The 27220-nt window shown below is 36.5% G+C and overlaps 1 protein-coding gene and 1 long non-coding RNA gene across 51 annotated transcripts in view; one reads left to right on the top strand and one right to left on the bottom strand.

Annotated features, from left to right (window-relative positions):
• Positions 1-27220, top strand: part of LOC146404936 (uncharacterized) — a 639839-nt gene that overhangs the window by 181258 nt on the left and 431361 nt on the right. The gene's annotated exons all lie outside the window — the stretch shown is intronic.
• The window catches only part of PUM2 (pumilio RNA binding family member 2), a 107133-nt gene that overhangs the window by 33900 nt on the left and 46013 nt on the right, over positions 1-27220 (bottom strand). For 14 of the 50 annotated variants that reach the window (XM_085019740.1, XM_085019741.1, XM_085019760.1 and 11 more), the window contains 6 exons: positions 20108-20233; positions 17423-17565; positions 15018-15147; positions 6214-6357; positions 5807-6094; positions 1450-1686 (listed from right to left, as the gene is read on the bottom strand). In XM_085019740.1, the coding sequence (XP_084875866.1) occupies positions 1450-1686; positions 5807-6094; positions 6214-6357; positions 15018-15147; positions 17423-17565; positions 20108-20233 (1068 nt within the window). Of the gene's footprint in view, positions 1-5; positions 42-1449; positions 1687-5806; positions 6095-6213; positions 6358-15017; positions 15148-17422; positions 17566-20107; positions 20234-27220 lie in introns of all 50 variants that reach the window. The other 36 variants (XM_085019753.1, XM_021087804.2, XM_013996323.3 and 33 more) reach the window with 5 other exon arrangements.

Raw genomic sequence — 27220 nt, 5'->3', positions numbered from 1 at the left:
CTTACCTATGAAGAAAATGACAGGACATGACAAATATAATCCTAACGAATAAAACACAAACTATTATGAAAAGTCTATTCTTAGATTTGTTTTGTTCCAAATTTTCGTGTCCATTTCAAAGTCTCAACATCATATTTACATGGGAGTGGAAGGAGTGGGTCTGAATAGAAATAAGGAACTGAGTAGCTCCTGTGACTAAGGAAAGATAAATGAAGGCTGTAGACTACAAACTGGTTAAGTTTACACAAATAGTGCTGCAAAGCAGATCTTAGGACCTCCCCCCACAAATAAATTAACTGGACGTATATATTCAATATCTCCCAAGAGGTAATAAGGCCCAGAATTTGGGGTGGACCAGTCTTTAAAAAAGACATCCAGCCCTCTTTGTAATAACATAAATCTAAATGATGGTAACAATAAAAGATACCTTTGTTACATGGACACTTACTATATCACTGAGCTTTAGGAAAAAAAAGTGCTATAGCTTTGACAGGGGGTGGAGGTGGGGGTGTCCAAACATGATTACAGCTTACATCTGCTTACAAAAACAGCATTACTTTTTAACTCACAAGCTGATTTAAATCTTTCCAAGGACATAAAAATCATCAATAGAATCCCTCGGTTTTGGTTGAAATGACTACAATTATAAAAATCCAAAATCTAATTTTAATAAAATACTTTCTGTGAAGAGATAGGGATTCATACACAGCCTCTAGTATCCAAATGCCCTTCAAAATATACTATTAACTACATGGTTAAATACTTCCCGGAGTGGGAAAAAGGTGACCGCCAATTCGGTAATCTTGGGGTGGGGGCAATTTTAATATACAGATATAATTTGAAGTTCTAAATATTCCAACTTCAAGGGTACAAGCCTAGAACATTTTTTTCTTAAACAACATATTCAAAAGTAAAAGAAGTATATGGACCAAACCCATACATAGTAAGATTCTCTAACTCACAAACACAATTCATATACCGTTAATATAACCCTTCGGTAAAATGGCCAGGCATTCAAAGGCCAAAGTAAAAACCATTGTACTAAACTAAATTAATTTAAAGTTCAATAACTATGTGACTAATGTTTTGCTTTCGGGGTGCAATTAACTTTTGATCATGAAACTTGTTTCACTATCATGTATAAATAATTGACTTTTCAGATGATCTAAAACACACACAAATCAAAAAGCACAGACAAGAAAAAACACACCACTGTATTTCATAAAAGGAACATAAGATATAATAGGGGTCTTTACCTTACTGTATATTAGACCCTCACTTTGAATTTTCAGGAAAGTAGCACTTTTTCAAAAGGCTAATATCTAAAAGCAAAAGCAATTTGGCATGTTTTATCCAACATTAAATATTTTACACATATTATAAAACACACACACAAATACACTTACATGTATACATACAAATAAAAAGGGTTTTGGGTTTTTTTTTTACCTAAATGCAAACTGGATGAGGATCCATGTGATGAAAGTGATGGCGGTGGCGTAAGTGAATGTCCTGGAGTTTGGCTTGGCAGAGGCATGCCTATTGGACTTGGAGAGGAGGAAAATCCCAGACTATTGTAAAATGGTTGCCCTATGGGTGCTAGGCTGCTACTAGATCTTTTGTACAAGTCAGAGCTAGTAGATAGAGACTCTCTCCTTGTGGCACTACTACTTGCAGAACTGCCAACTGAAGAAGAAATAAAAAAAACCCTAATTACATACAGTGTAAACTGAATAAAACCTATCCCCAACTCTTGCTGGGAAATAACAGAGTGATCACAATAATTATTTTTAGAAACATTATAGAGAAGATAATTACTGTGATAACTACATATACACTAACTTATTAATCATAAAAGGGTATAAATGCACCCCAATAAAGTAACCAAATACTTAACAGAGCAGTCATATGTTCACTATTTCACACATGTTTACCATTGATACATACGATTACTGTGCTTTAATACCCTGGTATGATTTATAAACCCTGAAATTGTCTGCTTTAGGATATGCTAGAGATTAAATTCCAATAAGGTTAAATTTTGGTAGTGTCCTAATCTCTGGAACCAGGTTCTTAGACTTCAACTCAATGCCGAGAAAAGATTATACTGATAAACAGAATATTAATACATTTCCCTCGCCATTCACATTTGATTTGGCTTTCACTTGTGTTCAAACCATAGTCCTTTATCCATATTGGCCCGAATATTAGTCAGCTGTGAAATATAGATGGCAGCTTACTCCTCACAGTACTTTTCACACTACACATTCTCCCTATCCTTCAACAACTGAATTACAAAATATATATGAAAAAAACCAAACTTCCTTGTAGAAAACTGATAGCTTGTTTCATTACTGTTATCCACCAAAGACATGTGTTCACTTACCCTTCAGGATCTTCCAATTCCTAAGATTCTATTACTGGCCTTGTGAGCCCCTAACTCAAGTAAAGACTGATCAGTATACAATTACATCACATCCCTTACTGTACTACACACTGAATTTTTTGAAAAAAAACCAAAAAAACAAAAAAACAAAAAACTGAATCCCCAATTCAACTATCAACTTTCAAGTCCTTTTTTCTTTTTGGACTCCGCAAAATCACACAGGGATGGTAGGTTCACGTTACCATGTAGCTATGCATGCTCAGAAGAGCAACCTAAGATCTAGCTGTTAATCAACATATATTTGGATTATCAAATACTTTTTTCTTTTTCTTTTTGCATTTTAGGGCTGCGCTTGTGGCATATGGAAGTTCCCAGGCTAGGGGTCGAATTGGAGCTATAGCTGCCAGCCTACACCACAGCAATGCGGGGTCCGAGCTGTGCCTGGGACCTACACCACAGCTCAAGCCAACACCAGATCCATAACCCACTGAGCGAGGCCAGAGATCAAACCCATATCCTTATGAATACTAGTCAGGATTCGTTTCTGCTGAGCCACAACGGGAACTCCAGGATAATCAAATTCTTTACCAAGTGTTTAAAAGGACTGTCCAAAACTCTTAATTCTTACGTCTCACTTAGAGAGCCTATTTTCAAGTTATGTTCTTTATGGTTTTCAAGCCTTTTTAAACTGGAGTCTTTCATACTTAAGGTAATTTCCTATTATATTTCTTAACTTGTCAATTTTTTTTTTTTTTTTTAGAACAAGCTCTATATTCGGACCAATATGGTTAATTCTCTTCAAGAGAATTTTAAAGTCTCCATTAGGTCTTGGTTTTCTAATTCCAAGTCAATTATAAGTAGGTCATAAGGGTATAGATTAAAGAGAAAAATTAAGGACAGCATATGATGGTAGACCAAGTTAAGCTCATTAATATAGATAGGAAACTTAATTACACTGGTTTAACCAAATTCAAACTTCTATAAAGGAAAAAAACCGGGCTCATGCTACTGCATTAAGTAAAATATTATATAAACAGTATTCAACATTTAAAAATAGCCAGTGTGGTTTCTGAAAGACTGATCATGTTTTATTGAAATTTTCACTTTTTAAGATATCATATTGTAGGGAAACACTAAGTAACTATATGCATTTTAATAGCAAAAAGTAAAATAAACACTATTGTAAGAAATAGTTCTTGAGATGGTTTTGGCAAAATTGTCAACATATGCTACATTAACTATGCTAATTTAAAAGGACACTGTCAAAGTGATTTTTCTAAAACATGGCTACATTTAAAATTTCTATTTATTTCAGAAAACAGTTTAACAGACAAGTAAAAAGACAATAGCTCTCTAATGGGAGAAGCAGCACTATCATTCTCCTGGCAAATAACCAAAGAAACCAGCTTTGACACATGCAATATTATTTTATTCTAAAAAGGAAAAGCTTAGCCAAACACTTAAAAGTACTGCAGAAATAGCTTTACACATAAACTGGCTGGCTACTTAAATTATCTAATGCCTCAATTATCTGCAACGGTATGATTATAAAATATAAAACAAAATATACCTAAAATATCTAAGAGGCTAGACAGACAATGGAGTCACTAATCATTTATCAACTGTGTATGTATAAGAAGTTAAATTACAAACTTTCAAATGTAAAAGAACATTCTAAATAATGGGCCACAGAAAGGATGATTTAATTACTATATTACAATGGCTAAGCTTCCTGGCAAGTTGTGTTATAAACTGGAGTATTTAACAGTGTTAAGCATTTATAATTTCATCATATGGGTAAGAGAATGACTGTGTACATGTTACTGTGTGTGTACATGGGCATATAAACATAGTTCCTGAATGCAGGGGGATGCGTCTTAACTAAGGGACAAATAGGAATTTGGAAGAACTGGGTAAGGGGGGGCTACAAATCTGTATCAGACTGTAAGTGACATTTTATTAGAAAAGGGAACATAAGATTTATCAAACCTTTTCTCTATTTTTACTGGCTCATTTAAGGGTCTAAAATGTATTGTTCAGAAACCAGTTATTTCCATCAAGCTTTTTTTCTCTTTTTTAAAGTTATAGGTCCTTTCAATTTGCTTTAGCAATTTGGGATTATTTGGGGAAAATGCTTGTCAACTGTGTGAGAAACAAAAAATGCATCTATGGGAGTGCTTGGACTGGAGATAAAAATACTAAGTTCCAAAAGGAGTGAAAAAATTCAAACAGGAAAATTAAAGGACTAAGTAGTCTCAAATCACTAGATTTTCCCTCAGAAGTTCCTGTGCCCATTCTTTACGTAATTTTGTATTAGGCAAACATGATATTTCCCTGCTGTATTTCACTGTAAAAAAAAGCATTCTGCACTAAAAGGTTATAGCTGTTCTAGGCTATCCCTTTTAGAAATATGAAATGTTTAAAAAGTTCAGAAGCTATTTTCTTAGAATACTGGCAAGCATAGTTAGTAATGACTAGCACGTGTTCTGCCATTTTCCACACCAGAGAAGAATATAATTTAATGTGGTGGGAAAATATATAAGAAGCAGATTTTAAGTCTCTGGGACACCAGGGGGAAAAAAAAAATCCCTTGAAGTCTGACTAAATGGTCCTGCCCCTCATAAAGAAAAGGCTATCAATCGTGCCAAGAAAATGAGGATAAGATGTCTTTCCCCATGTTTCCTAAATACTCAAATACTCGGGGAATATCAGAGTATGTACAAGGGTATCAATGTGGGTCTCTGAATTTGGTGCTTCCTCAGTTACAAAATCAGTCTGTGTGGGTAAATTATTTATTTTGTGAAGCTATTTAAATTTGGATTTCTTAACTACTGAACATAAAATGAGAATATGGGAAAAAAATCCTTTTCAATGAATTTTTAGTGATAAAGGCTAAGCTGTTTAAAATAAAGATAAGCCTACTGGTAGTTTCTTAGGGGCATCTGTTTAGAACATTCCATTATATTTTATAGCAAAGACCATAAATAACTATTAGCATTTAATAATAAATCATCTGATGAGCAAAGATAATTATTATTTTAAAAACACTAGAAACTTAAGATGGCAAAATACTTACTTCCTTAAGCAACATTATGTAGGGAAAAAGGAAGAGCTAATAATTAGCATAATATATGTTGTCCCAGACAAACCTTACTAAAACCAGAATTAGAGTAATATAATTCTTAAAGCCAGGGAAAATGTATTATATTTGAGTAAAGGATGGGCTGCTTGAAATGAGTTAAACACTTATAAATGTTGCAGGAGGTGGTTTTTTCTTCTATAAAATTAAACCAATCAACTGGCATCTTACTCCTGTCTTTTCTGCACTATAAGCTATTACTGTTTATCTTAATATTAAAAACAAATACATATACCTCAGGTCCAATCAACAGAGTGCACTCATTTTAAAAAGAAACTTACCTGATGAACCAAATCCACTGAGGGCTGAGCCTATAGCAGCACCCAAAGAGCTACTGCTTCCAAAGCCAAGAGATGTACTTCCAGGCTGGCCAGGTCCGTGAGAAAATAAAGAACTGCTCTGGGAGCTATTAGTCAAAGAAGTGCTCCCATAAAATGAATTAGACTGCAGATTAGTGCTTGGCTGTTGCTGCTGCTGCTGCTGCGGTGGTGGCTGAGTGCCAATTGGCCGGAATAGACCATTTGTGCTGCCTGTTAGACTATTTGCAGTTCCTCCAGCTGCTGCCGCCGCTGTGGTAAAATAAATTTCAGATACTTCTTAAAACTACCCAGAAAACCATTTTCTATTTTTAAAATATCTCAAACAACACCAGAAAAATATTACCCCTTAAAACATCAGTTATACTTACCAGCTTGTGCTGCTGCTGAACTAATTAAAACAGGTGTTGGAGCCATTAATCGAACTGGAGCTCCAAGGCCAGTTCTTGCTCCAGGGCCAACCACTAAGGCACCAGTCTGATCATAATAGGCAGTTGGAGCTAGTACTTGATAGCCTAGATAATATTAAAATAAATGTTCACCAATGAAAATATTTATTATAGAAAACATGCATTTCCCCCATTTGTGTTTCTATCAATCAGAAAACAGAGCTACTTATACTGTAAATATAAAAATCCTTAAATAGTTACCACATAAAGACCAAACACATCTGAGAAGGTATTACTAAATATATGAAAATGTAGGATCGTACACATAAGCATTAGTTTTATTACAGCCTTGAACACAAGGCAGATGACGATCTGCATTACTCAGATCTATAGGAGTGAAGTTTCTCTCTTAGTAGCCTTTCTCAGAAGGGATCCTCATCTGAATCACAGAACAGAAAATGTCTATTTTGAACAGAAAAGTGATGTTTTTGCCAGTTTTCTCAAGGATGTATAACAAGTACCACTCTAGATGCATGGGAGAGTAAGTTAACTAACTATACAGGTCATAGGGATTTTCTCCAAGAACTTAGGTTGAGAAAGGCTGTCTTATACAGTAACAAGGACTCCAGCTCAAAAATCCAACAACCACTTGCAAAAATGTACTGGCAACCTCGGACCCTTTTAAGTTTAAATGCTATCTTTCCCATGCAAAGGTTGTTTTGATTAAATGAAGTAATTATGCTTCACAATTTCAGTTTTATTATAATGAATATGAATTAGGAGGACCAGGCAAATGCATAGGGCAAAACCTAGGAGGGGATGTAGAGCTTTCCAGCCCTCTCCTTATGGAATTAACATGATAAATTTGAGGAGATTATTAAATATCCAACTGTAATTATCAAATAGGACATAGAAACCTAGACTTTACAAGAGGTTCAGGCTAGAATTAAAAATCGAGGAGTAGTCAACATAAGAACAGTATAAATAAAAAGGATGAAATCACCAAGAAAATAAAAAGGAGGTAGGCCCTATGGACTGAAGGTACTTCACATTAAGAGGCTGAAGAGAGAAGAAACCAGGAAGAGACAGACTGAGAGGAAACAGCCAGTGAGAAAAAAGAAAACTGGAACAATGTGGTCGCTTGGAGGCCAAAGAACAAAAAGAATGTGAGTGAAGACTAAGTAATCGACTATGCCAAAGGATGCTAAAAGCCGGTTAAGAGATGAGAACCTGACCAATGGATTTAGCAACACCGAAGCCATTCTGGTAAAGATGAAAGCCAAACTGTGGTAAGTTTAGTAAACAAGTGAAGAAACACAAACAAGTACAGAAATGCTTCTGATGAGTTTTGCTGTGATAAGGACCAGAGGGGAGCTACAGAAAGGGAGCTGAGAATAATTTTTTTCTTAATCAGAAAATGTGATTAGCAGAGCATGATACTTAAGTGTTTAAAAACTTTATTATTATGAAATAAAACACACAAGTACAAAAATCAACAGTACACAATAATGACAACACACAAGTGTAACTACCATCTAAGGTGCTCAACAGAAAACTGCCTAGCAACACCTTTCATAAATCCCTGCTCTATCACAATCTTTTCTTTCCCTCAGAGTTACACAATATTCTACTTTCCATAAATACTTCTCTCTAAACAATAATTTGGTTTTAATTATTAAAAAATTTTTATGTACAATTCACCCAAGTTCTATTACAGACCTTTCAGTTTCCATTTTCAATACTGTACAGAATCTCAATGGACAAACACAATGAATTTATCCATTCTATATTTACCCTGTTTCCAGTTTGGGGCCACTGACAACAATAATGCCATAAACATTCCTGTACACATATTCTGGTATTATGTGTACATGTTTCTCCAATCTAAGGTATATATCTAGTAGTTGACATCCTGAACCACAGGGTATGCATATTTTCAAACTCTGGTAAACAATTTCAAACTAACTCCAAAGAGGTTGTGCAAATTTACACTCTTACCATGTCAGTACTGGAGTTCCCACTGCTCTATCACGTTATCTATTTTTCCTTTTTCAGCCACACTTGCAGCAATGCATGATTCTTAACCCACTGGGGTTGGGACAGAACCAGCCCCTCCAAAGAGACAAGCCAGATCATTAACCCCCTGCACCACATCGGCAACACCTCCATGACTTTAATAATACTTGATATTGTCACTTTTAAAAACTGCCCAATCTGGAAGATATGCAGTATTCTGCTGTGGTTTTGATTTTCCTTCCCCATTACTAAGGAGACTGAGGATCTTTTCATATGCTAATTAAGCGTTTCGAGGTCCTCTTGGAAAATTCAAATATCTTTGGCCCATTTTTCTATTGGCTGCCTTTACTTAGGGATTTTTAATTTGTGTGTGTGTGTGCGCGTGTGTCTTTTTATAGCCACAACCCGAGGCATATGGAGGTTCCCAGGCTAGGGGTCAAATGAGAGCTGTAGCTGCCAGCCTACACCACAGCCACAGCAACATGGGATCTGAGCTGCATCTGTGACCTACACCACATCTCACGGCAGGGCCAGATCCCCAACCCACTGAGCAAGGCCAGGGATTGAACCCTTATCATCATGGATGCTAGTTGGGTTCGTTAACCATTGAGCCATGATGGGAACTCCCCAGTGACAAAAATTTTTGATGCATGTAAAATTAAGTCTTATGCTGTTTTAATGTATTACAAATATCTTCCATTCTCCTGGAAGCCATGATGGGAACCCCATCCTATATTATCTTTATTAACTTTAAAATCCCACTTTCCCACATTTAGGTCTAAAATCCAAATGCAGTTGACTACTCAACACAGAGTAAGGCAGGGTTTAATTTGCTGCCCAAATAATCAATTTTATTTCATCTTATTTACAAAACAAGTCACTCCTCTCTACTACTTTGTACTGTTTTCTCTGTTAGTAATTAAGTGGCCATTTCTTCTGGGGTCTCTATTCTGTTCCACTAGTCTGTCCTTCCACGCAGTAGTTTAACTGCAGCTTTAGAGTAAATCTAACTCTAGAGTGTAAATCAGAACAGAGAAAGTCTTTCTACTTATTTTTGTTCTTTAAGTGTGTCTTGGCTAATCCTGGCTCTTTGCACTTTCATTAAATTTTAGTATCAGCTGTTAAAAAGAACCAGAGAAATAACCCATTGGGAGTTTTGATTGGGAATGCATTGAAATTATAAGTTAATATGGGGAGAACTGGCATGTTTAAAATATTGAGTTGTCCAATGGTATCTGTTTTTTTAGGTCTCCTTTAATGTCTAAACAAAGCTGTTTCTCACAGAAACTGTGTACACTTTTTGTCAGACTTATTTCTAGGTTCCTCCTAGTATGATAAACTTTTCACTTTAAAACATTATGCTGTTAACAGACTTTTTAATATCCAAAATCCTTAACCAAAACATATTAATTTTAATACTTTATCTGAAGGTTCAGTTAGTATATAATCACATTTTCTGCAAATGACATTTGTGGTTCTCCCTCTACAAAACGTTTTCATTTTATTAGAATTTCTCCCACGTTATAACACCGGCTAAGATCTTTAAGATGCTAAAGAAGAAACTCTTGGTCTTATTCCCAGTCTTAAAGGGAAAACTTTTGTATTTCCTATAAAGAGGAAGTCTGTCATCCTTTTGGTGGGGGTGTGGTATTTAATTCCCTCTGGACCCTCTAGTATATTAAAGTAATTGAGTTCTTATCTGTTAAAGAGGCTTGTTTGTTCTGGGATTTTTAAGCTGTGCTCATGGCTTTCGAAAGTTCCCAGAGCAGAGATTGAACCTGCACCACAGCAGTGACAACACCAATCCTTAAAATGCTAGGCCACCATCGAACTCCTTAAAGAGGTGTTTTTTGGTTTTGCTTTTAAAGTCAATATACAAATATGCTTTTCCAGAATCTTTTGAGAAGTTCTTATGCTTATTATCCTATAATCTTTTAAAAAACATGGCAAATTACGCTGTGGATTTACTAATGTTCACCTTGCATTCTTGGGATAAAATCAACTTGTTCATGATATGTTATCCTGCTTTATAACACTAGATCTGCTTTGCTAATAAGTAGTCAAGGATTTCTAAATCCATGTTCATAAGTCTGACTGGTTTACAATTTTCCTTTTCTGTACTATGCTTGATAGGTTTTTTCTTTTCTCTTTTTGCTTTTTAGGGCCGTACCCGCAGCATATGGAGGGTCCCAGGCTAGGGGATGAATTGGAGCTGTAGCCGCTGGCCTATGCCACAGCCATAGCAATGCAGGATCAGAGCCGCATCTTCAACCTACACCACAGCTCATGGCAATGCCAGATTCTTAACCCACCAAGCAAGGCCAGGGATCAAACCTGGGTCCTCATGGATGCTAGTCAGATTCATTAACCGCTGAGCCACAACCGGAACTCCTTATCAGGTGTTAATATCAAGATTATGCTCATACCATAAGATGACTTGGGGGATACGCCCTCCTTTTCTATTCTCTAGAATTTAAAAAATTGAGATTGCTAAGGTTATTTCTTCCTTTTTTGCTTTTTGTTCTTTTTAAGGCTGCAACTGCAGCATATAGAAGTTCCCAGGCTAGGGGTCGAATCGGAGCTACAGCTGCTAGCCACAGCCACAGCAACTCAGGATCCAAGCCTCGTCTGTGACTTAGATCACAGCTCACGGCAATGCCGGATCCTTAACCCACTGAGCAAGGTCAGGGATCGAGCCCACGTCCTCATGGATACTAGTCAGATTCGTTTCTGATGAGCTACGATGGGAACTTCTATTTCTTCCTTGAATGCCTGGTATCATTCTCCACTGAAGTTACAGTTGGCTTGGAATTTTCTTGGAAGATTTTTGGTCACAATCATTATTTCTGAATAAAAGTAACAGACTTCAAATTTTATACATAGGAGTTCCCGTCGTAGCACAGTGGTTAACAAATCTGACTAGGAACCATGAGGTTGTGGGTTCCATCCCTGGCCTCCGCTAACTGGGTTAAGGATCCGGTACTGCTGTGAGCTGTGGTGTAGGTTGCAGACGTGGCTTGGATCCCAAGTTGCTGTGGTTGTGGCGTAGGCTGGCAGCTACAGTTCTGATTTAGAGCTCTAGCCTGGGAACCTCCATATGCCATGGGTGCAGCCCTAGAAAAGACAAAGAGACAAAAATAAATAAATAAAAATTATATATATATATATGTGTGTGTGTGTGTGTGTGTGTATCTATGTATCTCTCCTTGAGTCTGTTTAGTTACATTTTTCTAGTTGTTTATTTTGCTTATATTTTATATTATCTTCTCTCTTTACCTTTTCTTTTTACAGCCACCCCTGCGGCACATGGAAATTTCCAGGCTAGGGGTCAAATTGGAGCTGTAGCTAGGGCCTACACAACAGCCACAGCAACAATGGATCCAAGCTGCATTCTACATTGTTGCTTGCGGCAACAACGGATCCTTAACTCGCTGAGACAATATCAGGTCTTTAACCTGCTGAGCCACAATACAATCTGCTCTCTTTATAATTCCTTTTTTTGCTGATCATCTCAGAGGTTTATTATCTGTCTTTTCAAAGAACTAACTTTTGGGATAATCTGATTCTTTCAACTGTATGTCTGTCATCTATTTCATCCACATCAGCTCCTATCTTTATTATCTGGGTTCCCTCCACAATTCTTCGGGTTTATTCTCTTCCTTTTATGGTTCCCATGTGGAAACTTATTTTATAATGTATGCACCCAAGCCTATAAACTCCTCTTTTATGTTTTGTCTTAGGTGTTGTCCCTAAGTTTAAATAAGCAGCACTTTCATAATCATTCAGTTCAAAAGTTTGTTACTTAGAGAGCTCAATAAAACAAAAGAGATCAAAAAAGAAGACCTGGGAGTTCCTGCTGTGGTGAGTGGGTTATAAATCCAGCACTGCTGCAGCTGTAGCATAGGTCACATCTACGGCTGGGATTCGATCCCTGCTCTGGGGACTTCCATATGCTGCAGGTGCAGCTATAAAAAGAAAAAGAAAAAGGAAAAAAGGAATTGTGGAGACAGGGGTTAAAAGGGTGAGGTACAATATAAACTTTGAAAGGTAGTCCAAGAGGGGAGCACAAGAGAGAGAACGTTTTCTAGGATGAAGGAGCAAACTAGCATAGCGATTGCAGGAAAGGAGGGGTAGCAGAGGAAGAAAGACTGAAAATACATACACGACTACAAAAACAGCAGATGGCAATATATAACCAAGCAGAAGGATTGAAAGCACATGACGAGTATAGCATGAGGACCAGAGATTTGATGGATGAGAAGTAAAGGACATAAAGTGGAAAAGCTAGACTGTATAAGACTTAAAGAAACAAACACCGATTTTCTTAAGTGAGCTTCTATATTAGCACATTAAGCTTTGTAAGTATGTAATTATTTGAATAAGGAAAGGAGAATTATTTCATCACAGTCCTGAAGAGAATAAAGTACAGAAGATATCAGAGAAAAGTTTTACAGTAAGGGAATCAAGTGAACAGTTAACAAGTCACTCTGGCAGATAAAAATTAATTCTAATAACCCCTTTTATAAAAATGATTTTACATTTTATTTTTAAAGGGACTAAATGTTGTGGCTCAGAAGGTTAGATAAAGTAATCTTTTTTCCCCTAAATGTTTTACCTGTCTTAAATTTTCTCATTATTCCAAAGATATAGTCAACTGTTTTTAGGCAAATATAGTGTAAAATTCTTTTAGGATTTTCAACATAGATTTCACTGATTAACAAAACAAAAAAGCATCAAAGAGCTTTCTTAGAGAACAAAAAGAAGTGAACATAAAATTTTGAGAAGACAAAAGATGATAAAATAGCACAATACCTTGATGTTTTTTTTAATAAGAATATGAGCTGAATATGAAGAAGGGGAGCAAAGGCATTTATAAGAAATGAATAATAGGACAGCACTAAAAGCCTAGAAAATTAAGCAATAGTTACAAAGAGTAGCAAATATACATAGGCCAGATGCACAATCTTAAAGCAAAGTTCTACTTTAGAATCTAGTAAGCCTGGACTGTTGTACTCCGTGACTGCTCCCTTTTCTACTTATAGCCGAAACACAAGAGGGATCCAGAGTAGTCTTAGAAGTGGCTTTTATCAACTCCCAGCTTAGTTCTTTTTGGCCCTATATGATATCCCTCCATATGCCTACAACAACTTCAGCTTCACAGTCCATTTCTCAAAGGGCTGCTTTTGTCAGGGTCTCTAATATACAGTGCTCTGGGACACTAACTTTCATGACGCAAGGACATAGCTGGGGTTAAAAAAAAAGAAAATAATGCCTACATTCTACCATCATCTGTACATCAGGACAGCAATATTAACATCTTATTTCCATTCAGAGGGCTAGACAGGTGATAATCAGACCTTAGAATTTCAGAGAGAACAGAATGAATGTAATTGATAGAGAAATCTCCAAAATAACACACAGAAATATTTAGCAGCCCTTAAAGAAGTTGTCAATCATCTAAGTCGGGATCTTTTCCAATACATTAAACACATTACCTAAACAATCTAAATAGAACATTTAACTAAGTGCAATTAAATGGAAACTGGAACACATATTTCATTAATTAGTTAACTCTTGAATAACACCCCCCCATTCCCATGCAACTGAAAATCTGCATATATCTTAAAGTCAACTCTCCATATCCAATATTCCACATCCACAGGACTGAAACAACCACAGACAGTGCAGAACTGTAGTACATGTTTATCAAAAAAGATCCACATAGGTGGACTCAGGCAGTTCAAACCTGTGTTGTTCAAGGGTCCACTGTAATCTATATAGTTATAGGAGTAACTACTCATTAGAAGTGAGTCTTCTGGAGTTCCCATCGTGGCTCAGTGGTTAACGAATCGGACTAGAAACCATGAGGTTGCGGGTTCAATCCCTGACCTTGCACAGTGGATTAAGGATCCGGCATTGCCATGAGCTGTGGTGTAGGTCGCAGACGCGGCTTGGATCCCTCGTTGCTGTGGCTGTGGTGTAGGCTGGCAGCTACAGCTCCGATTCGACCCCTAGCCTGGGAACCTCCATATGCCATAGGAGCGGCCCCAGAAAGTGCAAGAAGACCAAAAAAAAAAAAAAAAGTGAGTCTTCAGAAGTGGAGAGAATTAACCAACAGAAGGGGAAGTGATGCATTATCTACTGATATTCAAATGTCTTTAAATTTCACTTTAAAAACATAACAAGTGCTGCTTTACTAGCTTAAGAAAAATACTTTCCCTTCCATCTTCCACTATTTACTAAAGTAGTAATTTTGTACTTAGTTTCATAGGAATTTACTTCACAAAAAATCTATTTTGTTTCTAAAAGTTGTGCTGTGGCAATGGGCAGAAAATTTCAGTAAATACTGTTGCCATTAGGTTATAAATAACATTAGGTTAATACTATAAATGTGCTAAACAAGAGTGAACAACGTCCTAAGTGGAAAATTTTAGCTGTACACTTCTCAACATTAACCAATTAAATGACTAAATATCCTTAAAAGGCAAGAATGGCATAAAAGTTTTGTTTTACATATCACCAAATGGTTTTATTTCTTAGAGCACTCCATTAAGAATTAAATAGACTAAGAAAATGTTTTGAGAATTCTAATACATATCTGTCATTAAGTCTCCCAAACAATACTGATTTCAACTATTGGCACCCACGTTCTCAATGATTCACTCCAAAACAGGCAAGATTTTAGATATCTTCTGATTTGTTTTCATTCTTCAGTGTGAGAACCTATATGTAACATTCATCTATTCAAATTTCCATAATTAACTATATACCTGGCATGCCAGTAGCAAGACCCTGACCAAAAGCCAAAGTTGGATTTGCTGCTGCAAGTGATTCAGCTTGCTGCCCTTGCTGGCCCTGATTGGGAGTAAGAGGGCGCTGACCTGCTCCAGCACGGAGAACCTACAAAGGACAAATGATTTCCTTAAAAACGAAATTATGAGTAAGAGGTAAGTAAATTTATCTTGGACACTCTGCATATATCACAAATAGCCTTTGACTATTCTTTGAACATATTTACATTTAATGAAATATCACTTGAGCATAAAAAAGCACAAATTACTTAACATCAAAAACAACCTAGGAGTTCCTGTCATGGCTCAGTGGTTAACGAATCCAACTAGGAACCATGAGGTTGCGGGTTCGATCCCTGGCCTTGCTCAGTGGGTTAAGAATCCAGGGTTGCCATGAGCTGTAGTATTGGTCACAGATACGGTTTGGATTCCGCATTGCTGTGGCTCTGGCGCAGGCCGGCAGCTACAGCTCCAATTAGACCCCTAGCCTGGGAACCTCCATATGCCAGAAAAGGCAAAATGACAAAAAAAAAAAAAAAACCACCAAAAAACAAACAAACAAAAAAACAACGTATTAAGCAACATGGAGATTCTAGAAGGTCTTCAGAAAAAGTTATTTTTATTCTCTTTTTACAGCCACACTTGTGGCATACGCAAGTCCCCAAGCTAAGGGATAAATCAGAGCTACAGCTGCCAACCTACACCACAGCTCATGGCAACTCCAGATCCCTAACCCCCTGAAGGAGGCCAGGGACTAAACCCACATCTCATGGATAATAGCTGGGTGTTTAACCCACTGAGCCACAACAGAATTCCAGAAAAAGTCATTTTTAGTATTTGTGCTCTTTTACTTACCAAAGCAGTATTAAAATGAGAGAGATTTATTTGGAGGAAAGGGAGGAATGGCAAAATCTTAAAGATAAAAAAATTAAATTTTATTATTCCCTAAGACCAAAAACTACAACATAGGAAGCTTAAGGGACTAAATTAAATATGATTATTCAATTAGTCTGTTATGAGATTGTGATACAGAGTGAAAACTGAATCTGAGCCAACTTATCAGAAGCTTTAATAAAAGTGAGTAAAAAAATGCTTTTTACTACAAAACCTTTGAGTTAAAAAGGGAACACAAGACTTCATAAAAAAATGGAAATTCTTAAGGTTGGTCAAACTTTACTACTTTGCAGTACATAGTGCGATTATACATAAGCATGATACACATTAATTTCACAAAGGTAAATATTCAAACAATTTAGGATAAGCAGGATTCATTTTATCTCTGTAAGTAAGCACCACACACAGGTACATATAGTTCAGGCAATATGATATTTTTGTTTGCCCAATGAAGGTATAGATTTTAAAAGAATTATTAAATGATGCTGTGGTATACTCTACAAGGACCTAGTCAAAGGACATTTTTAACAGAATATCAATATAGAAGAAAATTCAACTGTCAGGTAACAAATACAACAATATTTGTCATTAAGTTGCTTCTTTGGTATAAATATGATAAACTTGAAAACCAGAATTCTAGCATTTTTAATCAGAATTTTTCTTTTACATTTAACTAAAAAAACAGTTCCAGGAAAGAGGCTAAAATTTAAAAAAAATCTTTCAGATAAACTTTTTTGTTTTAAGAAATTAAATCCAACCTTTAGTGAAAATACTTCATCTTTCCTTGTTTAAAATATAAGTAATCTCCTTACTCCTTACTAGTAATCTCCTAGTAATCTTCCTCTGGTCAAAAATTTATTAAGTTAATATTTAAAACAGTAATTTAAACATCCAAAAGAAAATGAAATAATTATTTTGATAGGAATAGTATTAGCACACTTTAAGAAGGGATAAAAAGAAAATTAAAAAAAATTTTTTTTGTCTTTTTAGGGCTGCACCTGTGGCACATGGAGGTTCCCAGGCTAGGGGTTCAATCGGAGCTGCAGCTGCCGGCCTACACCACAACCATAGCAATGCCAGATCCGAGCTGCATCTGTGACCTACACCACAGCTCACGGCAATGCTCGATTTTAACCCACTGAGCAAGGACAGGGATCGAACCCACATCCTCATGGATATTGGTCCAGTTCATTAACTGCTAAGCCACAATGGGAACTCCAGAAAATTAAAAGTTGCTAGAGATTTTAACATTGTTTCAATAAGAGAAATGTGGAAGTGGAATACAACCAAATCTTTAAATTTTTATAATTATGACTAGAGGAAAAAAAACATCCCACATAACAAATACTTGTGCACCAACTACATATATATGATAGGTACTGTGCTACATACAGAGGAAAATAAAAAGAGAACACAGATCTTGAATGCAAGGTGCTCACACACAATTTTAAAGACACTTCAGGTATTATTTAATGAAGGCAGGCCTATACCTGTTGCTGTCCAGGCTGAGCTTGTGAAGCTGCTTGCTGATTTGCTGTGTTGTTTGCCGCAGCTGCAGCTTGCTGCTGAAATAAATTGGCTGGATACACCCCCCATGGAACACCATAATACTGAGGTGGAACCACTGCCGGACCTAAACCCCATACCCCACCCCCCCAAAAAAAAAAATTTTAAAAGTCACTACATTTTACAGATAATTAAGGTCAGCTACCATTAGATCATACAAAGAGACAGTGCATAAGGCTTAGAACAGATGTCTTTACAATCCCCTATCCAGATACAATTGCTTTTCCCCCTCTCTTTTTTCCAATTCCATTAGGAAGAAAGTGTCATCTAGCTATAGACTATTAAAAACAAAACATTCAAGAGTGTAGCAGTAGCCTTAATGGAGAGAGATGAAAATAAACTCAAGAAGACCAATGAATTCACAGGACACTCAACTATCTACTCAACATTTGCTGAAATCTAGTTTATGGGTTCGATACTGGCAAACAGGAACATCAGACACCACAAAACCGTAAGATTTCCCATGCTCAATTCATTACTTTCTTTAAAAAGGATACTTTTCTTCTATTGAAAACAAAAAAACACTTTTGCCTTTTCACTTATAATATACAACATAAAACTAGGGAATATTCTGGTACCCAGGTTGCTACAATTGTGTCTGAACTGTAATCACTGAATTTAAAAATATTTTTCACATCTGAAACAGAGTCACAACTTTCAAAAAGCAACTGAAAATCACATGAAAAGAAATGAAAAATGGGACTAGTGAGTTAAGACAAGAAAGAACTATGTAATATAATCATAGAGGGATAGAGACATAAAAAAGTAAATTGGAAAAATAGAATGAGTTTTTGCTGTATTCTACTTTATTCAAGATAACATTTGATTTCTGGACATTAAATAGCATCATGAAAAAAAAAGCCCTGTTATTAAACTAATAAGATATATATCATGATTCCTGACTGATGTTCTAAATCCCATTGATATTTTAGTATATCTAATGTGTATACTTTACAAAGCCAAACTCTTGGTTTCACTCTGATTTGAAAATAAAGCCCAGTGTAAATGACCAAATCACTAAAATGAAAATCTTTAAAAAGTTTAAAGGTAAAACATAGTTCTAAAGACTGTTAAAACACAGAAGATTTATAAAAAGAAGGAACACGCTGACATCCATCTATTCTTTGTCCAAAACAGCCTAGTCACCTGTGACTACACAATTAAAGCTGGATAGCGTGAATGAGATGTCCTATAAGTATGTAATACATAGAAGATTTTGAAGACTTAGCATTTAAAAAAAAAAATCTAAACTATTAATAATTTAAAAAATACTGATAATAATATACTGGGCTATTATCACACATGCCTCTGAAATTAATGTTACCTGTTTTTTACTTTTACAATGTGGTTACTAGAAAAAAAAATCTAAGTTGTATTATCTGGCTCACTTCTGTTTCTACAAGACAGTGTTGATTTTAGAAAGCCTAAGTAAGTCCAGAATGCCTGGAATGCTTATCTTAAAACCAAGGACTTAATGATGACCAGTTAAATGGTACCAGAAAAAAATCACATCCTCGTGGAATCACGTGAAAACTACTGAATATGATAGGTTAGCTTCGGCCTGCCAACTATGATGAAAATTCTTGTTTTTCTAACTTTTTTTCCACTTGTTAAAGACTTGAGTATTTAAAAAACAAAACAAAACTCACAAATAACTGACTGTTCTACAGTCATGATAACATAACTACAAGCAGATTTAAAATTATTTAACTGATTGGTGATAATTCAGTGAAATTATCTCTAAAAGTAAAAAAATCAGTGGCAGCTTAAAATTATGAAAAGTCAGCCAATCAGCAGACTCAACCCAATGAACACACTTTTATAGTTGATATTGCTATGTTCCTGCCTTGGTAACCAACATAAACCATGTCTAAGACTAAATTTATTCCTGTCCTTAACTAACTCAACCTAAAACAACCTTCCCCCCAAAACCCTACAGAAGATCGGTAAATCAATTTGCTCAGTAAGACTGTGCCTAACCAGTACACAACTCTCCTTCATTAAATAACACAGTTTGGCTTAAAAAAATTTTCCCCAGGTTTACTGTGATACAATTGACATGACATGTGACAGTGTGGACTTTGGGGCTTTATTTTAGATTTTGAGGGGTGGTACCAAGCTTTGATAGTTATTAGTAAGTTCTTTCCAACCCTGTCTCACTTTCTTGTCCCTCAGCTTGCTTGCATGTTTTAAGTTAGCTAAACTTTACTTTTTATAGACATTCTCTCAAGAGTGCTGAACCTCTTTACCTCTACTCTCCCCTGACTTGGGTATTTACAGTACCTACTCCCACTATATTTTCTGAGAAGTTACTCTGCATTGTCTCTGTGGGTATGGGATTGCTCATAAGAGTAAAGATTTGTGGTTGGTAATGTTAAGATTTTTTGAAACTATTGAACAAAATGTAAACCAACTATGTACAGGAGCATCAAATTAGGTTTTCTCCTGTAGCATTACAGTTAAAAAATAAACTCTCTGGAAACTTCAGTTCATTCTGGAAAAATGCTTCAGTTTTTCCTAGGAACTTCAAATTGCCCAGACAAAAATAAAGCTTATCCCCAAATTAAAACTAACTCTGTAACAAGCAACAAAGATGAACAGTAAGTTACCTGCTAATGTTGCTGCTGCAGCCAATCCTGCTGCAGTATATGGATCAGTTCCTGGAGGAGCAGCACTAATAATATATGGATTTGGCACAAATGCAGCTGGAGCAAGGCCTGCTGAGAATACACCAGCTGTATTTTAAAGAGGGAGAAATAATAAATAAAAACACATATAACGTTCTTCATTAGGTTAAAACAAAGAAAAACACAAAAGTTTCTATTCTGAAATTGGGGTTGAAGGGGAGAGGGTATATAATAGCTCAAATTCTTATTAACTAAGTGACCTTGGATACATAACACAACCTGACCCCAAGGTTCTTTGTTTATGTAACAGGTGTTATCAATAGTGATTTTTGTCAGAATTAAATAAGTGACTGTACAGTACAAGCACATAACAGGCACATGATAAATGTTTATAGAGTTAGTACTATTGTTCAATAGTGGTTTTCCATTCAACCTTTATTAAGCCATACCATGAGCTAGAGATTCAACAGTGAGGAAGACAGATGTGATCTGCCCTCACAAATCACTCTACCTAGTGAGAAAAATAAACAAGTAAATTGGCAATTAGAATATAGTGTTATAAAAAGTGCTAGGAGCACAGAGAGGAGGGGCATCCAATGAGCTTTGGGTAAAATGGAGTGGGATTGTAGCATACAAGATAAAACTGGACATATGATGGTAATGAAGCCTCATGAACAGCTTTTTGAGTCATGTTAAGCAGTTTGGACTTTAGCCTGAAAATAAAAGGAAAACAATGAAGAGCAGGGGAATGACCACTTCTGAGCCTAATATACGCCAATATGGATTCAGTATAGGCTCAGAAAGATTTTAAAATATGCACTGCAGTACTTATTAGAGAATACAACTGCTGGTACCGAGCACGAGTCAGGATATAGACCTTTTACCATAAGGTACTATTAAATCACTTTGAAAATGTGGAAAGCTAAAAGCCTCAGGTAATCCTTAGTAACAGTTAGTTTATAGCCTTCTAAAAAGTATTTTCCCATTTTAGAAGTGATTTTAATATAGCTCTCTCAATATTTACATTACAAAGCAGATAAAAAGTAGAGTTTCAAATATTTGAAAAATAATTAGTATGATCTAATGGATATATACATCAAAGCTTCTGCTGAAAAAACATGCTTAAAAAACTTATTTTAAGCTCACAACATTTATACATAGATACATTTATAAATAGTTACAACATATTAGACATCAAACAATATGCTTGTGTGGGTATACATAAACATGTATGTTTGAATCTATGTTTACACATGCATATAAATGCATAAATATATATCCTTCTAAATTTTTTTAGCTGCACCTGAGGCATGTGGAAGGTCCTGAGCCAAGGATCTAACCCCCACCACAGCAGCAAGGCAAGCTAGTGCAGTGACAACACCAGATCCTTAACCCACCAGGTCACAGGAAAACTTCAATTTGTTTTTCATTTTGCCATATCTTTCTTAAGTTTTTAATGTGTATATATTTGCACACATTCATACATTTTGTATTTTAGTGTATAATGGTATTTTAATGTTTTTCATTTGCCAATTAACCATAAAGCCCTTTCTATGTGATATCAATCTAATTCACTTTTAATAGCTGCATAGTATGTATCCTACTATGTAAAAAGGAAGATGATTTAACCCATTTACTACAATGGTTCACAACTTTTTGCTATAAATAAATAATGCTATTATTTTTTAAGTATACTACACTATCATATCTCCATGAAAATTCACTTAAATGGACAAATACATATAAATTCTTGATCCACATTTCCAGATTTCTCTCCAGGGAAGTTGCACCAATTTACACCCCTGTCATGAGTATATGAAAATATCACTCACATTCCTGCCAAAATAGGACATTATCAAACTTTTAAAAGGCTGTTAATGTGAGAGGTAAAATAAAACCATGAAAATGTTTTGGTCTCGGAGTTCCCATTGTGGCTCACTGGTTAACAAATCCCACCAGGATCCATTAGGTTGCGGGTATGATCCCTGGCCTCGATCAATGGGTTAAGGATCTGGTGTTGCCGTGAGCCATGGTGTAGGTCGTAGATCCGGCTTGGATCCCAAGTTGCTGTGGCTGAGGTGTAGGCTGGTGGCTGCAGCTCCGATTTGACCCCTAGCCTGGGAACCTCTATATGCCTTGGGTGTGGCCACAGAAAAGACAAAAGACCAAAAAAAAAAAAGTTTTGGTTTTAATTAACAGTGCTATCAAGAAGCAAAACATCAAATCTTGCATATCTTTATTTCACACAAAAATTTTTAATCCATCAGGAATATGACCCAATTATCTCCAAGCTATTTCCCAAAGATATTTTTATAATTAATTTACAAGGTCAAGGTTAAAATCACCCTACCCCTGTACCCCAAACACAAACAAACCATTTCAAAGTCTTCTTGTCTGCTGATCTACTTATATAATTTCTAGGCAAGTGCCACACTGTTTTAATCACTGTTGATAATAACTGTTTTGAAGTATCGTTGAGTAAGCCCATCTCTCACTTTAGTGTTTGATTAACTTTTTCTGAAACAAACATAAAAAAGCAAACTTTCAAGTTCCCCCCAAAAATCCTGTTGGGCTTCCAATCAATACATTAAATCCACAATTAAATCTAAAGAGAATTGACATTTTTATAATATTGAGTTTCCCCCAAAGGGCATGTGTTCCCATTTATTCAAGCCTTCGGAAATATAGTTTTTTTTTTTTTTTTTTTAACATATGCCTTGCACATCTTTGGTTACCCTTTACTCCTCTCCACATCCTGATTACTATAGGTTATATTTCAGTGTTCTAAAAGACGTCCTAAAAGTTTTATTTTCTGGTCATTTAATCCTAGGTGATAGGTAGTTAATTATGTAGCCCACCCATATCTTTTTATTGACAAGAATCTGAAGTGGTCTGCTTCACATCATTTTACTGTTTCAAGAGCTCTGATCTTTGATGGCTTAAGTCTTTCAATATTCTAAATAAACTTTAAAAATTCTTTTCAGAACTTAAATTTCGCTTATTTCTACATCAGGGGTATAAACTCTACTGTGTGTTATGTGACTACCCTCTGACTGCTCTTTCTTATTTGCACTGTAATTTCTGCTTGAGATACTATCTTACATGAGAGATCTTCTTACACTTACTCATCACAGTTGCCAACTACACACTATAAGGTGAAGAAGTCAAACAAATCTCTACTAATTTACTTTTTATCCCTCTTATAGCTCTCTGCAGGCCACATGGTACTTCTATGGCTCTTCTCTCAATTTCCTAAGCTACAGCCAATTCCCCAACAGGAGTTCCCAGTGTGGATCAGTGGAAACGAATCTGACTAGTACCCACGAGGATGCAAGTTTGATCCCTGGCCTCACTCAGTAGGTTAAGAATCCAGGGTTGCCATGAGCTGTTGTGCAGGTCACAGATGTGGCTCCGATTTGGTGCTGCTGTGGTTGTGGCACAGGCTAGTGGCTATAGCTCCCATTTAATCCCTAGCCTGGGAACTTTCATATGCCGTGGTCGCGACCAAAAAAGCAAACAAAACAAAACAAAACAAACAAAAACAGATAAAATGTGGCCACTAGAGTTCCCTGATGGTCCAGTAGGTTAAGGACCCGGCACTGTCATTGGTGTGGCGCAGGTTCAATCCCTGGTCCATGCCCACATACTGCAGGTGTGGCCAAAAAATAGTAATAATAAAAAAAGTGGCTACTAAAGAATTTTAAATTCTATATGGCACATATATTTCTGGTGGGACAGTGCTGTTCTAAATAAGTATCTGCTAGCTAAGAGATGATCCAGCAAACCTGGATAAAAGGACTGATAATCAACAATAAATATATTTAACAGTGGAACAAAGATGAAAGGATGGGAGCAATTTTGGTAAGTTATGCTTTCTTTGAAATATTTTCATTTAACTCAAGTTTTTAAATTTATTTGCATAGTTTCCCAGACAGTTTCACAAAGAAGTTCTTTTTTTGTTTGTTTTGTGTCTTTTTAGGACTGCACCCACAGCATATGGAGGTTCCCAGGCTAGGGGTCTAATTGGAGCAGTAGCCGCCGGCCTATGCACTGCTGGATCCGAGCCGTGTCTGCAACCTACACCACAGCTCATGGCAACACTGAATCTTTAACCCACTGAGCAAGGCCAGGGATCCAACCTGCAACCTCATGGTTCCTTGTCAGATGCATTAACCACCGAGCTGCTACGGGAACTCCACAAAGAAGTTCTAAGTTCTGACAAATCTTTAAAGATCTTGTAAGTCCACTGTAATTTAAAATACCCCAAGATAAAACCGAGAGCTGGTTCTTTGAAATGGTAAACAAAATTGACAAACCTCTTGCCAAACTACCAAGAAGAGAGGGAACTGAAGAAAACAAAATAAGGCATGAAAAAGGAGAAATCTCAACTGGTACTGCAGAAATAGAATATTCCCAAGGCATTAAATAAGGGAACAATTTCTAAATTATTTTTATGACACAAGTACACTGGTATCAATATCTAACAAAATAAAAGCAAAAAATGCATACACAAAATTAAAGACTAATTTTATATGTTATTAAAAACTCTCAAATAAAATATTAGGAAACTAAAAGAGCTCATTAAAGTAATTATACACAACTCAGATTCTCAGAATGTGGGAATGATTCAATTACTGGAAAATATCATTCATAAAATTTAATAAATACTAATTTGGAGCTTTCATAGGTGCCAATTTATAAAGAAAGATATAATGACAGAAAGGAAACCAAGTGAAATGACAGCAAAAGATAAAATACCAAAGAAGAAACTTTTTTTTTTTTTTGTCTTTTTGCCTTTTCTAGGGCTGCTCCCAGGGCATATGGAGGTTCCCAGGCTAGGGGTCTAATGGGAGCTGTTGCTGCTGGCCTACGCCAGAGCCACAGCAACACGGGATCCGAGCCGAATCTGCGACCTACACCACAGCTCATGGCAACGCCGATCCTTAACCCACTGAGCAAGGCCAGGGATTGAACTTGCAACCTCATAGTTCCTAGTTGGATACGTTAACTACTGCACCATGATGGAAACTCCCAAAAAACAAACTTATTAAGAAATACGCAAACTTAAATGAGAAAAATTTTTGAAGCACTCACAAATACCAAAGCAGACTTGAACAAAAAGTAAAAATACACTACCAGATCCTGGATAAGAATATTTAATGTCAAGATGTTGGTTTTCCTAAATTAATTTAAAATTTTAACCTTACCTGGTAGTAAATTAGAGGATTTAAAAGTTCACATGAAGGAGTTCCTGTCGTGATGCAGCGGAAACGAATGTGACTAGTAACCATGAGGTTGCGGGTTCAATCCCTGGCCTCACTCAGTGGGTTAAGGATCTGGCGTTGCCGTGAGCTGTGGCATAGGTCGCAGACACAGCTCGGATATGTTGTTGCTGTGGCTGTGGTGTAGGCCGGCGGCTACAGCTCCGATTAGATCCCTATCCCTAGCCTGGGAAACTCCATATGCCTTCGGTATGGCCCTCAAACAGACAAAAGACAAAAGACAAAAAAAAAAAAAAAAAAAAAAAAAAAGAAAAAAAGAAACTTCACATGAAAAAGCAAATAAGAACCAAAAACTTGCAACTCCCAAAAAGAAGAGTGATAATGGGTATCCTAGCCTGCCACATATAAAACTTACCATAAAGCCTCAAGGAATAAAAAGTGTTATACTGGCCCATGAACATACAGCAATCAGAATGATTTTAACACGGAGAAAGGACTAGGTACATGGATAAAGGAAGCTGAGGAAAAGAGGAAAAAACAGGTCTAGAGTTTTTTAGAAGCCATCTAGAAATGTGTGGTCAACTCTGATTAAAACCGAAAATAAAATGAGTGTGTTCGCAACTTTTCCAAACAGGATATCAAGGTCAGCCAGAATCGGGTGTAAAAATGGTTATACGAATCTACACATGGGCTAAAATGACATAAATATTACACATACACATTTACCAGTGTGTACACCTGCCTTTAGTACTTACATAACTACAGTACATAATTATGTAAGATAGAGCCATTTAGGGAAAACTAGGTGGGGAATCCCTGTACTCTCCTTGCAACATCATGTGAATCAGTAATTATTCCAAAAAACAAGTCAAAAAACAAACCAAAAACCACAACATGGACAGACACACACACTAATGCTTAAACTCTAGCAGTAACAAATATGTAACTGTAATACTTCATGTTACAGTAAAGACTAAAATGGAGTTCCCATCGTGGCTCAGCGGAAATGAATCTGACTAGCATCCATGAGGAGACAAGTTCTATCCCTGGCCTCGCTCAGTGGGTTAAGGATCCAGCCTTGATGTGAGCTGTGGTGTAGATGCAGCTCAGATCTGGCATTGCTGTGGCTGTGGTGTAGGTTAGCAGCTACGGCTGTGATTCGACCCCTAGCCTGCGAATCAGGTGCAGCCCTTAAAAAAAAGACTAAAGATCAGGAGTTCCCATCGTGGTGCAGTGGTTAACGAATCCGACTAGGAACCATGAGGTTGCGGGTTCGGTCCCTGCCCTTGCTCAGTGGGTTAACGATCCGGCGTTGCCATGAGCTGTGGTGTAGGCTGCAGATTCGGCTCGGATCCCGCGTTGCTGTGGCTCTGGTGTAGGCCGGGGGCTACAGCTCCGATTCGACCCCTAGCCTGGGAACCTCCATAGGCCGCAGAAGCGGCCCAAAGAAATAGCAAAAAGACCAAAAAAAAAAAAAAAAAAAAAAAAGACTAAAGATCAAAGAACAAGGAGCTTAATGAAGTAAGAAGAAAATATTTAAAAAAATTTTCTTGGGATCCCTCTTTCCAAACCATTTTGAAAATAAGCATTCTGATTTGATGTGGGCACCTATAACTACATTTGAATTTCCAAGAGTTTGACATCTTGACTTCACTGAGGAAAATTCATGTGCTGACAGCCTTTATCAAGTTACAGATTCTTATTTCACTAAGGATACAAGTAAAAATAAAACTGTTCTTTCCTCATTAATCTTTTTATTTATTTATTTATTTATTTATTTATTTTACTTTTCTAGGGCTGCTTCCCACGGCATATGGAGGTTCCCAGGCTAGGGGTCTAATTGGAGCTATAGCTGCCAGCCTCACGGTAATGC

The sequence above is a fragment of the Sus scrofa genome, chromosome 3 (assembly GCF_054392235.1).
Source record: "Sus scrofa isolate SSC_HxYL_T2T_F1_AM1 chromosome 3, Sscrofa_HxYL_maternal_Yorkshire_Landrace_v2.0, whole genome shotgun sequence".
In the NCBI taxonomy this organism is placed as follows: domain Eukaryota; kingdom Metazoa; phylum Chordata; class Mammalia; order Artiodactyla; family Suidae; genus Sus; species Sus scrofa.
The sequence above is the reverse complement of the archived record's forward strand: the minus strand, read 5'-3'. Positions and strand labels throughout refer to the sequence as shown.